Source organism: Hyla sarda, chromosome 2 (genome assembly GCF_029499605.1).
Source record: "Hyla sarda isolate aHylSar1 chromosome 2, aHylSar1.hap1, whole genome shotgun sequence".
Classification (NCBI taxonomy): domain Eukaryota; kingdom Metazoa; phylum Chordata; class Amphibia; order Anura; family Hylidae; genus Hyla; species Hyla sarda.
The window spans coordinates 497,396,045-497,410,048 of NC_079190.1; the positions used below are offsets into that span (position 1 = coordinate 497,396,045).

Sequence of the window (14,004 nt, forward strand, 5' to 3'; positions counted from 1 at the left end):
TAATAAGTACTGGAAGGATTAAGATTTTTTTAGTAGAAGTAATTTACAAATCTGTTTAACGTTCTGGCACCAGTTGATTTAAAAAAATAAAATAAAAAATTAAAAGTCTTCCATCGGAGTACCCCTTTAATGTTATGGCTGATCGTTCTGGTGGGAGACCCCAAGATTCCTTCTGATATTAAAGATATAAGAAACCTTTTATTGGTGTGATCCAGGCTGATATTGTTCTATTGTTTTTGAAGAGGAAGAAGAGGTTCTGCAGCAGCTGAGGTGTAATGAGCGGTGGTGACTTCTCATAATCCTATACTTCCCATGATCCTTTGTGTCTCTTCCAGGAAGCTCTTCCTCTACGCCTCCCATGACGTCACGCTCATACCTCTTCTCATCGCCCTCGGGGTCTTTGACCAGAAGTGGCCGCCATATTCTTCGGACATAACCTTGGAACTGTACCAGCACCGGCCTTCTAAGGAATGGTTCGCCCGGCTCTGCTACAACGGGAAGGTAAGAGGGCACCGATCTTGGGTAGAACACTTGCTTTTTATTTATTTCACTCCTTTGACCAAGATCAAATCTATAAAGCACATTGTTTTCCAACCAGGGTACCTCCAGCTGTTGCAAAACTACAACTCCCAGCATGGCCGGACAGCCGTTGGCTGTCCGGCCATGCTGGGAGTTGTAGTTTCGCAACAGCTGGAGGCACCCTGGTTGAAAAACACTGATGGCATGATGGGGGTTGTACATCTCTCGTTCTATCGGCATTCGGAACTCCAGTGTCACATTAGAAGCGGAGGTCAGGTGACCACCACAGTCAATCAGTGGACTTGGCGGTCACGTTCCGTACTAAGAAGAAATCCTCTGATCAGGTGACATCAAAGCGCCAACTAAAGGCTGCTGGACAATGGAGGCAGAACAGTGGATCGGCCTGAGAACAAAAGTTTTTTTTTTTTTTTTTTTTTTTTTTTTTTTTTAAAACATAAAGGGACAATAATGACTGTGACACAAAGAGATGAGGGGACAGTAATAACTGTGACACATGGGGAGAGATGAGGGACACTAATGACTGACATGGAAAGACGAGGGGGCACTTATGACTGTGACACGAGGATGAGGGGATCGTAATGATTGACAATCGGGGAGATGAGGGGACAGAAATGACTGTGACACAAGTTGATGAGGGGACAGTAATAACTGTGACACATAGGGAGAGATGAGGGACACTAATGACTGACATGGAGAGAAGAGGGGGCGCTTATGACTGTGGCACGGAAATGAGGGGACGGTAATGATTGACAAACGGGGAGATGAGGGGACAGGAATGACTGTAACACAAGGTGATGAGAGGACACTAATGACTGACACAAGGAGAGATAAAGGGACAGTAATGACTGTTATACAGGGGGAGATGAGGGGACGCTAATGACTGTGACACAGGGAGAGATGAGGGGACAGTAATGACTGACATGGAGAGACGAGGGGACACTTATGACTGTGACACAGAGATGATGGGACACTAATGACTGTGACAAAAAGGTGATGAGGGGACAGTAATAACTGTGACACATAGGGAGAGATGAGGGACACTAATGACTGACATGGAGAGACGAGGGGGCACTTATGACTGTGACACGGAAATGAGGGGACGATAATGATTGACAAAAACGGGGAGATGAGGGGACAGGAATCACTGTGACACAAGGTGATGAGAGGACACTAATGACTGTGACACAAAGAGAGATAAAGGGACAGTAATGACTGTTATACAGGGGGAGATGAGGGGACGCTAATTACTGTTATACAGGGGGAGATGAGGGGACAGTAATGACTGTTATACAGGGGGAGATGAGGGGACGCTAATGACTGTTATACAGGGGGAGATGAGGGGACAGTAATGACAGTGACACAAGGGCAGATGAGGGGACTGCAGTAGTAGTCGCACTGGTTTATGGCATTGCCCTGTAAGCAGTTCCCCAGTGTACTTAGTAACGCGCCCTCTGGCCATTTTGTAGCTGTAAATCCCGGCCGTGGAGTCTTAGTAATAATGCAGGGAGCGAAGCTCTGGATCTTTTGTTCTTCTAGTTATTGATTTTAGAATTGAATTAGATCTCCGGCTCCTCGGCACAGATCAGGACTGATCGCTCCGCTCTGTCTGCACATGTAATGAACTCCACTTGTGTCCTCCGAGCCGTGCGGCCTGCGGGCTCCACGTCTTCTACTACATTACTATAAAGACTGAGGATATCCACATCTACTCTGTGTATATACTGTATATATAGTCACATAGACTATATATACTGTACACTGTATTACTATGAAGACTGAGGATATCCACATCTACCCGGTGTATATACTGTATATAGTCACATAGACTATATATACTGTACACTGTATTACTATAAAGACTGAGGATATCCACATCTACCCGGTGTATATACTGTATATAGTCACATAGACTACCATATATACTGTATTACTATAAAGACTGAGTATATCCACATCTACCCGGTGTATATACTGTATATATAGTCACATAGACTACTATATATACTGTATACTGTATTACTATAAAGACTGAGGATATCCACATCTACCCGGTGTATATACTGTATATATAGTCACATAGACTACTATATATACTGTATTACTGTAAAGACTGAGGATATCCACATCTACCAGGTGTATATACTGTATATAGTCACATAGACTACTATATATATACTGTACACTGTATTACTATAAAGACTGAGGATATCCACATCTACCCGGTGTATGTACTGTATACAGTCACATAGACTATATATACTGTACACTGTATTACTATAAAGACTGAGGATATCCACATCTACCCGGTGTATATACTGTAAATATAGTCACATAGACTATATATACTGTACACTGTATTACTATAAAGACTGAGGATATCCACATCTACCCGGTGTATATACTGTATATAGTCACATAGACTATATATACTGTACACTGTATTACTATAAAGACTGAGGATATCCACATCTACCCGGTGTATATACTGTATATATAGTCACATAGACTATATATACTGTACACTGTATTACTATAAAGACTGAGGATATCCACATCTACCTGGTGTATATACTGTATATATAGTCACATAGACTATATATACTGTATTACTATAAAGACTGAGGATATCCACATCTACCCGGTGTATATACTGTATATAGTCACATAGACTACTATATACACTGTACACTGTATTACTATAAAGACTGAGGATATCCACATCTACCCGGTGTATATACTGTATATATAGTCACATAGACTACTATATATACTGTACACTGTATTACTATAAAGAATGAGGATATCCACATCTACCCGGTGTATATACTGTATATATTCACATAGACTATATATACTGTACACTGTATTACTATAAAGGCTGAGGATATCCACATCTACTGTGTATATGATGCTGCCCCCACCATGATCACTGTAGGGATGGTATTGGGCAGGTGATGGGCAGTGCCTGGTTTCCCCCAGACATGATGCGCCCCACCCCCCCCATGATCACTGTAGGGATGGTATTGGGGAGTGATGGGCAGTGCCTGGTTTCCCCCAGACATGATGCTGCCCCCACCATGATCACTGTAGGGATGGTATTGGGCAGGTGATGGGCAGTGCCTGGTTTCCTCCAGACATGATGCTGCCCCCACCATGATCACTGTAGGGATGGTATTGGGCAGGTGATGGGCAGTACCTGGTTTCCTCCAGACATGATGCTGCCCCCACCATGATCACTGTAGGGATGGTATTGGGAAGGTGATGGGCAGTGCCTGGTTTCCTCCAGACATGATGCTGCCCCCACCATGATCACTGTAGGGATGGTATTGGGCAGGTGAGGGGCAATGCCTGGTTTCCTCCAGATATGATGCTGCCCCCACCATGATCACTGTAGAGATGGTATTGGGCAGATGATGGGCAGTGCCTGGTTACCTCCAGACAAGATGCTGCCCCCACCATGATCACTGTAGAGATGGTATTGGGCAGATGATGGGCAGTGCCTGGTTACCTCCAGACAAGATGCTGCCCCCACCATGATCATTGTAGGGATGGTATTGGGCAGGTGATGGGCAGTGCCTGGTTTCCTCCAGACATGATGCTGCCCCCACCATGATCACTGTAGGGAAGGTATTGGGCAGGTGATGGACAGTGCCTGGTTTCCTCCAGACATGATGCTGTCCCCACCATGATCACTGTAGGGATGGTATTGGGCAGGTGATGGGCAGTGCCTGGTTTCCTCCAGACATAATGCTGCCCCCACCATACTTCACTGTAGGGATGGTATTGGCCAGGTGATGGGCAGTGCCTGGTTTCCCCCAGACATGATGCTGCCCCCACCATGATCACTGTAGGGATGGTATTGGGCAGGTGATGGGCAGTGCCTGGTTTCCTCCAGACATGATGCTGCCCCCACCATGATCACTGTAGGGATGGTATTGGGCAGGTAATGGGCAGTGCCTGGTTTCCTTTAGATATAGGAAGTTTGATCCTCTAAGTGATTTCTTGTAATCTCCAGTCGTCTTCCATGTGTTATTACTGAGGAGGCTCCTTTCTTCTTTCTGCCATAAAGCCCAGATTGTGGAGGCTGCAGTGATGGTTCTGGACCTTCTAGAAGTTTCTCCCATCTGCACACAGGATCTTTGGAGCTCAGTCAGAGTTACCATTAGGTTCCTGGTCATGTCTCTTACCAGGACCCTTCTCCTCGATTCCTTAGTTTGGTGGGGCGACAGCTCTAGGAAGAGTCCTGGTTGTTCCTTCTTCTTCCATGTAAGAATTATGGAGGCCTCTGCACTCTCGGGAGCTTTCAATGCAGCCAGAAATATTTTTGTCCCCTTCTCCAGATCCGCGCCTCCACACAATCCGGCCTCTGACCTCTACAGGCAGTTCTTTCCCCCTCATGGCTTGATTTTTCCTCTGATATACATAATCAGCTATATAGACAGCACCTTATATAGACAGGACTGTGTCGTTCCCAAATCCTGTCCAATCATTTCAATTTACCACAGGTGACTCCGACCAAAATGGAGAAACATCTCTGAGATGATCAAGAGTAATGGGAGGAGCCAGGGATACATTTTATGCGTCATAGTAAAGGGTCTGAATACTTTGGTCTGTAGGAAATGTAAGTTTTTCCTTTTTTAATACATTTGTAAACATTTCTAAAATGGTGGATGTTCGGCTGTGTTCCTCTCTTTGTGTTGTACATTTGTAGTCTCTCCGTTCTTCCTGGGCCAGCGCTCCGCTCCACCCATCGGCCCAGGCGTTTCTAATTAGCAGGAGACTGTATAAGGGTTTCCTCCTAACAGTCTCCAGCCCTCTGGCAGGGAGCACATGGTAGGTGTTCACACTGGTGTGGTGCTCTGTGGCGGCCATTGTTTCTGTGATGCTTTGTCTGTGGGGTGGTGCGGCCCGAAACCGGGGGCTTGGTTGGGCAGTATTGGGGCTGCCTCGCCACTAGGTTGTTCCCCCTGTGGGCATGGTGTCTCAGAGGCAGTGGTCACCGCCCGGCGCTACGCCAGTGTTAGATTAGGGACCCACTCTAAATAGGTGGCCTTGACGTGGCGAGTGGGCTTGTACTTTTTGATCAAAATTATGCTGAGAATACAAATAGTGGATGTGCGGCGATGTATCACATTTCTAAAATTCTGTCACTAATGGAGAAAAACAGACATGATCGCACATCTAAGACCCTGAGCTTCTTAGCATATATATATATATATATATATATATATATATATATATATATATATTGTTTTGTGTAAGTTATGATAACAAATTGCAAGCCCACACGCCATGTCGCAGTCACCTGAGTGTGTAGCAGGTTCCTAACTTAAAGGGGTTATCCAGGAAAAAACTTTTTTTTATATATATATCAACTGGCTCCAGAAAGTTAAACAGATTTGTAAATTACTTCTATAAAAAAAAAATCTTAATCCTTCCAATAATTATCAGCTGCTGAAGTTGAGTTTTCTGTCTGGCAACAGTGCTCTCTGCTGACATCTCTGCTTGTCTCGCGAACTGTAGAGTAGGTTTGCTATGGGGGATTTTCTTCTACTCTGGGCGGTTCCCGAGACAGGTGTCATCAGAGAGCACTTAGACAAAAAAGAACAACTTAACTTCAGCAGCTCATAAGTACTGAAAATATGACGATTTTTTTTTAATAGAAGTAATTTACAAATCTGTTTCACTTTCTGGAGCCAGTTGATATATAAAAAAAAGTTTTTTTTCCCTGGATAACCCCTTTAAAATGGCGCGACGCTGGGTGGCGACCACCACAGCCTCAACACCAGTGCCCATAGGGGAAACAGCCCGGTCTTATTCCTAAAATTCAGTTTTTCATGTTTTGGGTTATGGAGAGTAGGAATGGTTGGGTGGGGGGGGGGGGGCTACTTGTTTTTTGTTTGTTTTTTAAGCCACAACTTGATGTCTAAAGACTTTCTTATTGTATTTATAATCTTATATACTAAGGCTGAGTTCACATGTTGCAGTTTTGGCCTTCGTTTCATGGTAAAAATACAGAGGTAGCCAAGATCCAAGAGATCCGCATTACTTTACACTTCTTTATGTTTCCCTGGAGAACCACCAATGCCACCCAACTACTTCTCAGAAAACTTAGTTTTAAATGGGTTATCCAGGAAAAAAACTTTTTTACACACACACACACACACACACACACACACACATATATATATATATATATATATATATATATATATATATATATATATATATATCTCAGCTGGCTCCAGAAAGTTAAACAGATTTGTAAATTACTTCTATTAAAAAAAAAATCTTAATCCGTTCAGTACTTCTGAGCTGCTGAAGTTGAGTTGTTCTTTTCTGTCTAAGTGCTCTCTGATGACACGTGTCTCGGGAACTGTCCAGAGTAGAAGCAAATCCCTATAGCAAACCTCTTCTACTCTGTGCAGTTCCCGAGACATACAGAGGTGTCAGCATAGAGCACTGTTGCCTGACAGAAAAACTCAACTTCAGCAGCTGAAAATTATTGGAAGGATTCATATTTTTTAATAGAAGTCATTGACAAATCTGTTTAATATTCTGGAGCCAGTTGAGATATATATATATTATATATATATATATATATATATATATATATATATATATATATATATATAAAGTTTTTTCCTGGAATACCCCTTTAACCTCTATCTGTATGGCACCTGGCTGCAGCAGGAGCTGTCCCCCACTTCTCTATTTATAGATGGCAATAGAAGACCATGTGATCTAAGCTCCACCCCCATAACGACACCTCCCCTCTACAACATAAAAATTTTTTTTTCGCATTATTCTTTCTCGCTTTCAAAGTGCACTGTTCCTTTTTAGGTACTTTTAGGACATTGTTACCCCAACCTGTAGCTCTCCAGCTGTTGCATAACTACAACTCCCAGCACGCCCTGACAGCCGAAGGCATGCTGGAAGTTGTAGTTTTGCAACAGAAATAGGTTGGAAATCACTTTGGCATTAAGTTGTCGATAGGTCATGTGAGGGGTAATAGTCACCCAGCTGTGATGGTGGTACATAGCTATCAGGGCATGCTGGGAGTTGTAGTTCTGCAAAAGTTGAGAGCCGCAGGTTGGAGACCACTTGCCATTTCCTTTAATTAGACAGAGACCACCACATCCATTGTATTTTTTGATTTTTATTTTTTTAATACCAGAATAGAAGATTATTTTGTTGTTCATTGCTATTCTCACACATGGCCAGCAGGTGGCGCAGGATCTCCACTTGATGACATTTCAGCAGGCGTCCTGCGCAGATAAGATGCCTTTTGTTGTATCACCTCCATAATAATAAGCGATCACAGGGGATGTAATGGGGATGATTTTTACATCCGTCGTCTCCTGCCTCCATTAAAGGGGTCCGCCATCTCCGGGGGTCTCTGAGTTCCCGATTCTTCTCTAAAGACGTCTTACCGGCATGTTAGATTTTTGTCATATTTAGACACACATGACTTTCCTTCCTATACATCACTGGTCTCCAAACTGTGGCCCTCCAGCTGTTGCAAAACTACAACTCCCAGCATGCCCAGACAGCATTTCATATTTATCTTTGTGCTAGCAGTGTGCTGCTGTATTCTCCTGCTTGTGTATATTTAGCCTGGCAGCGTGCACCTGTATGCCGGGTCCATGCAATAGTTGTGTATCAGTATGTGCTGGCCGATATATATATATATATATATATATATATATATATATATATATATATTCTACCAATTCTATTACATAGTTTATTTAGTCCCTAGATCCTTCTGTTAGACATTTAAATTTGACTCCATAACTCATGACCAAACCTCATCTGGCATTAAAATCAACAAACTGACTGTGCCTGCCGGCACTTCATGGCGTGGGTCTCTGGTGTGCGTTAGGACCTTCATGGCGTGGGTTTCTGGTGCTCGCCTGAGGCTTCATTTCATGGGTCTCCTGTGTTTGCTGGGGGCTTCATGGTATGGGTCTCCTGTGCCCGCAGAGGGCTTTATGGTATGGGTCTCCTGTGCCCGCAGAGGGCTTTATGGTATGGGTCTCCTGTGCCCGCAGAGGGCTTCATGGTATGGGTCTCCTGTGCCCGCAGAGGGCTTCATTGTATGGGTCTCCTGTGCCCGCAGAGGGCTTCATTGTATGGGTCTCCTGTGCCCGCAGAGGGCTTCATGGTATGGGTCTCCTGTGCCCGCAGAGGGCTTCATGGTATGGGTCTCCTGTGCCCGCAGAGGGCTTTATGGTATGGGTCTCCTGTGCCCGCAGAGGGCTTTATGGTATGGGTCTCCTGTTCCCGCAGAGGGCTTTATGGTATGGGTCTCCTGTGCCCGCAGAGGGCTTTATGGTATGGGTCTCCTGTGCCCGCAGAGGGCTTCATGGTATGGGTCTCCTGTGCCCGCAGAGGGCTTTATGGTATGGGTCTCCTGTGCCCGCAGAGGGCTTTATGGTATGGGTCACCTGTGCCCGCAGAGGGCTTTATGGTATGGGTCACCTGTGCCCGCAGAGGGCTTTATGGTATGGGTCTCCTGTGCCCGCAGAGGGCTTTATGGTATGGGTCTCCTGTGCCCGCAGAGGGCTTTATGGTATGGGTCTCCTGTGCCCGCAGAGGGCTTTATGGTATGGGTCTCCTGTGCCCGCAGAGGGCTTCATGGCATGGGTCTTCAGTGCTTCCTGGCATGGGTTTTGCTGCGTGCGTAAATGTCCGAACTATTAAAATATAATGTAAATTAAACCGCACAGTCAAAGGTGCAAGCGTTAAAAAAAAAATTTCCAAAGTCCAGAAATGCGTATTTTTGGTCACTTCATATACTAGAAAATAACTAAATAAAAAGCGATCAAAAGGTGCCATCAAAATAAAAATGGTCCCGATAAAAACTGCAGATCACGGCGCAAAAATAAGCCCTCATACATCCCTATATATGGAAAAATAAAAATAACGTTTTAGGGGGTCAGAAGATGACAATTTTAAACATACTAATTTTGGTGCATGTTGTTATAATAAGTAGTAAAATAAAATAAAACCTATATAAATTGGGTATCCTTGTAACCGTATGGACCCACAGAATAAATAACAGGTGTCATTTGTACTGAAAAGTGCACTGCGTAGAAACGGAAGCCCCCAATAGTTACAAAATGGCGTTATTTTTGCCGCACAAATATATTTTTTCTAGTTTCGCTGTAGATTTTGTGGTGAAATGATTGAAATGACTGGTGGCGCAAAACACGAGCCCTTATATGGGTCTGTAGGTGCAAAATGTAAAGTGTTTATGATTTTTAGAAGGAGAGGAGGAAAAAACAAAAGTGGAAAAATGAAAAATGGCCCAAGAGGGAAGGGGATTAAAAACCTACATAAATTGGGTATCCTTGTAACTGTATGGACCCACAGAATAAGGATGCAGTACCGTATTTTGTGCCATATAAGACGCACCTAATTTTATAGGATAAAAATTTAGAAAATAAAGATTCTGAACCAAATACAATGTAAAGTATAGGACAGTGATCTTCAACCTGCGGACCTTCAGATGTTGCAAAACTACAACTCCCAGCATGCCCGGACAGCCATTGGCTGTCCGGGCATGCTGGGAGTTGTAGTTTTGCAACATCTGGAGGTCCGCAGGTTGAAGACCACTAGTATAGGAGGTAATATTCACGTGTCCCCGCTGCTCCGGACCCATCACCGCTGCCCTGGATGTCGCCCTCCATCGCTGACGCCGCGTCCCCGTCGCTCCGGAACGTCTCTGCTGCCCGGTATCCTCGCTCTCCGTCGCCGCCATGAGGTCGCTACGCACGCCGCTCCTATTGGATGACGGGACGGCGTGCGCGACGACGAAGGAGAGCGCCGGCCATGCAGGGGATCCCGGCACGGAGCAGACACAGAGGAGGCAGGTAAGGTCCCTCCCGGTGTCCTGTAAGCTGTTCGGGACGCCGCGATTTCACCGCAGCGGTCCCGAACAGCCGGGTTAGTGTTATTTTCGCTTCAGACACGGCGGTCAGCTTTGATCGCCGCGTCTGAAGGGTTAATACAGGGCATCACCGCGATCGGTGATGTCCTGTATTAGCCACGGGTCCCGGCCGTTTATGGCCGCAGGGACCGCCGCAATAGGGGTGTATTCGCCGTATAAGACGCACTGTGTAGAAACGGAAGCCCCCAAAAGTTACAAGATGGCGTTTTATTTTTTGGTTTTGCGGTATATTTTGTTATTAAATGATTGATGTCATTACAAAGTACAATTGGTGGTGCAAAAAACAACCCCTTATATGGGTCTGTAGGTGCAAAATTGAAAGCGTTATGATTTTTAGTAAGAGAGGAGGAAAAAATTAAAGCGCAAAAGTGAAAATTGTCCTGGTCCTTAAAGTGCAACTGTCATCAAATCTGGGCCATATAACCTACACCCAGCCTCTGTACTGTGTGCGGATTGTGTATTAGGCAGTGTTTTTACCTTCTGTCCGCCGTCCTTTATTACACTAAAAAACTGTTTTGATGGAAGCCGCACACAGTCGGATAGGCGTGGCGCAAGGTTGGCAATGCCCTGCCGCCGCCACGCCTATCCCCTGCACGTCAGCGCTGGGACCGCTGTGTGATTGACACACAGGTCCCAGCGCATGCGCCCCTTCGCTTATCCCCTGTGTGTGCCGCGGCGTGTCGTCAAGTGCTCGCTCCCACTGCCTACCTCCTCAGTGCTCATGCCCAGTACTAGAGGCAGGGACCGCGCTTCCTCTGCCTCTAAACATTGGGAATAGAAGCAACAGAGCATGCGTCTCCGGTCGCCAGCACAGCAAGAAAGAAGAGGATCGCGGGCACTATAATATATTCAGTAATAATAAAGGTGCACATCTGAATAAAGTTTTTTTGAACAGCAGAGCATGACGACACACGCCGCGACGCACAGGAGGGATAAGCAAAGGGGCTTATTTTCTTTTTGAATTTCCTTTCTGTCTGACCACTCTCTTTTTGAATTTCCTTTCTGCTGACACCTCTGTCCATGTCAGGAACTGTGCAGAGCAGGAGAGGTTTTCTATGGGGATTTGCTCCAATTCTAGACAGTTCCTTTACATGGACAGAGGTGTCAGCAGAGAGCACTGTGGTCAGACAGAAAGGAAATTCAAAAAGAAAAGAACTTCCTGTGGATCATAACAGCAGTTGATAAGTACTGGAAGGGTAAAGATTTTTTAATAGAAGTAATTTACAAATCTGTTTATCTTTCTGGCACCAGTTGATTTAAAAAAAATAATAAAATAAAAAAAGTTTTCCAGTGGAATACCCCTTTTATCCCTTCAAGCGTACCTCCGATGATGGATCTGGTGGGTAGGAGGATATGTGTTTAAATTTCAGAGCCCAGGACCATTGTGCTCAAAGACTTCCATGAGGCTTCCATGAGGCTTCCATGAGGCTTCCATGAGGCTTCCATGAGGCTTCCATGAGACTTCCATGAGGCTTCCATGAGGCTTCCATGAGCCTTCCATGAGGCTTCCATGAGCCTTCCATGAGCCTTCCATGAGGCTTCCATGAGGCTTCCATGAGGCTTCCATGAGACTTCCATGAGACTTCCATGAGACTTCCGGCAAATACGTCTTCAGGACAAGTCTTCATTTAGATTGCAATTGTCTTAGGCTCTGAAATGTAAACACATATCCCGCCCACCAGGTGGAAGCTGTTCTACTGCAAGTTATTAAAGGGGTACTCCGGTCCCAAGACATCTTATACCCTATCCAAAGGATAGGGGATAACATGTCTGATTGCGGGGGTCCCGCTGCTGGGGACCCCAGCAATCTAGCATGCAGCACCAACCTGTAAGCACTGCAGGAAGAGCTGGATGCTCAGTGTTATGCCTCCGGACCACGGGGACGGAGTATCGGGACGTCACGCCCCTCCCCCTCAATGCAAATCTAGACTTGCATTGAGGGGGCAGGGCGGGGCGTGATGTCACACGAGGGCGGAGTCGTGACGTCATGACACTCCGTCCCCGTGGTCCGGAGGCATAACACTGAGAGCCTCCAGTGCTTACAGGTGGGTGCTGCATGCTAGATTGCTGGGGTCCCCATTGGCAGGACCCCCGCGATCAGACATCTTATCCCCTATCCTTTGGATAGGGGATAAGATGTCTCGGGGGCTGGAGTACCCCTTTAATGTCTATGGATTTAGAATGTTGTCCTCAGGCTCCTGTAGGTAGAACATGGAGGAACCCTGGTACTTTTGTCCCTGTGTCCTTGTCTGTTGGTCAGTGGTCCTGGATGTCCACCCTGACCGATAATAAATACCTGTTTTCTGTTTTCCAGGAACAAGTGGTGAAAGGCTGCAGCACCGGGCTGTGCCCCCTCGATGAGTTCCTCAATGCTCTCTCAGAGTTTGCTCTTAGTCCAGAAGACCATAGGACACTGTGTAACGTTATTGAAACGGAAACTGATGACCGGGCCAAGGAATAACCTCCCACCATCTCATTGTTCGAGTCTACACAAGTCCACTTACCTTCTAAATACTTATATCGGTGTTTCCCGAACAGGTTGCCTCCAGCTGTTGCAAAACTGCAACTCCCAGCCTGCCCTGACTGCATTTGGTTACAAGCAGCTTTGTCCTCCCCTAGCAGATTAACTCATCAGATTAAAGCAGCACAGCGGCCTCCAAACTGTATACCTCCAGCTGTTGCAAAACTGCAACTCCCAGCATGCCTGGACAGCCGAAGGCTGTCCAGGCATGCTGGGAGTTGTAGTTTTGCAACAGCTGGAGGCACCCTGGTTGGGGAAATACTGACATATTTTATGGCTGGCTCTCATTATTCATGGTTCTGTTTTCTACTGCTGCAGGTTCAGTTCAGTGTCTGTGCGCAGACTTACATTGTAGCGCCTTCTCTACACATAGAAAGTAAGTGCCCCCTTTGCATTATGGGAGCATAAATATGCTGTCAGGAGGTGTGTGTGTCTGACAGCAAGCTTTGATGACTGTTTTCAATAATAACCAAGAGAATTGCAAATGCAGCTCTGAGGGTACAACACAAGCTGTAACTCAGGATATATTTTATATATATATATATATATATATATATATATATATATATATATATATATATATACACATATACATATACAAGTAAAAAAAAAGTAGCTTTTATTCCATCAAAAAAAAAATGCAACGTTTCCGCTGCCCATGCAGCCTTTTTTTTAAGCATATATAATATATCTAACAAGAAAGGAATTATCTAGATCAGTGTTTCCCAACCAATGTGTTCCCAGCTTTTACAAAACTACAACTCCCAGAATGCCCAGACAGCCTTAAAGGGGTATTCCAGGAAAAAAAAACTTATATATATATATCTATCTATATATCTCTCTCAACTGGCTTCAGAAAGTTAAACAGATTTGTAAATTACTTCTATTAAAAAAAATCTTAATCCTTTCAGTACTTATGAGCTTCTGAAGTTAAGGTTGTTCTTTTCTTTCTAAATCCTCTCTGATGACACGTGTCTCGGGAAACGCC

The 14,004-nt window shown here is 45.0% G+C and overlaps 1 protein-coding gene across 5 annotated transcripts in view; it reads left to right on the top strand.

Annotated features, from left to right (window-relative positions):
• The window catches only part of ACP6 (acid phosphatase 6, lysophosphatidic), a 49,777-nt gene extending 36,231 nt beyond the window's left edge, over window positions 1–13,546 (top strand). For all 5 annotated transcript variants that reach the window (XM_056559755.1, XM_056559756.1, XM_056559757.1 and 2 more), the window contains exons 10-11: window positions 336–501; window positions 12,810–13,546. In XM_056559755.1, coding sequence (XP_056415730.1) covers window positions 336–501; window positions 12,810–12,956 — 313 coding nt within the window. In that variant the 3' untranslated portion in view covers window positions 12,957–13,546. The remainder of the gene's footprint in view (window positions 1–335; window positions 502–12,809) is intronic.
• Window positions 13,547–14,004: the final 458 nt, after the last annotated feature.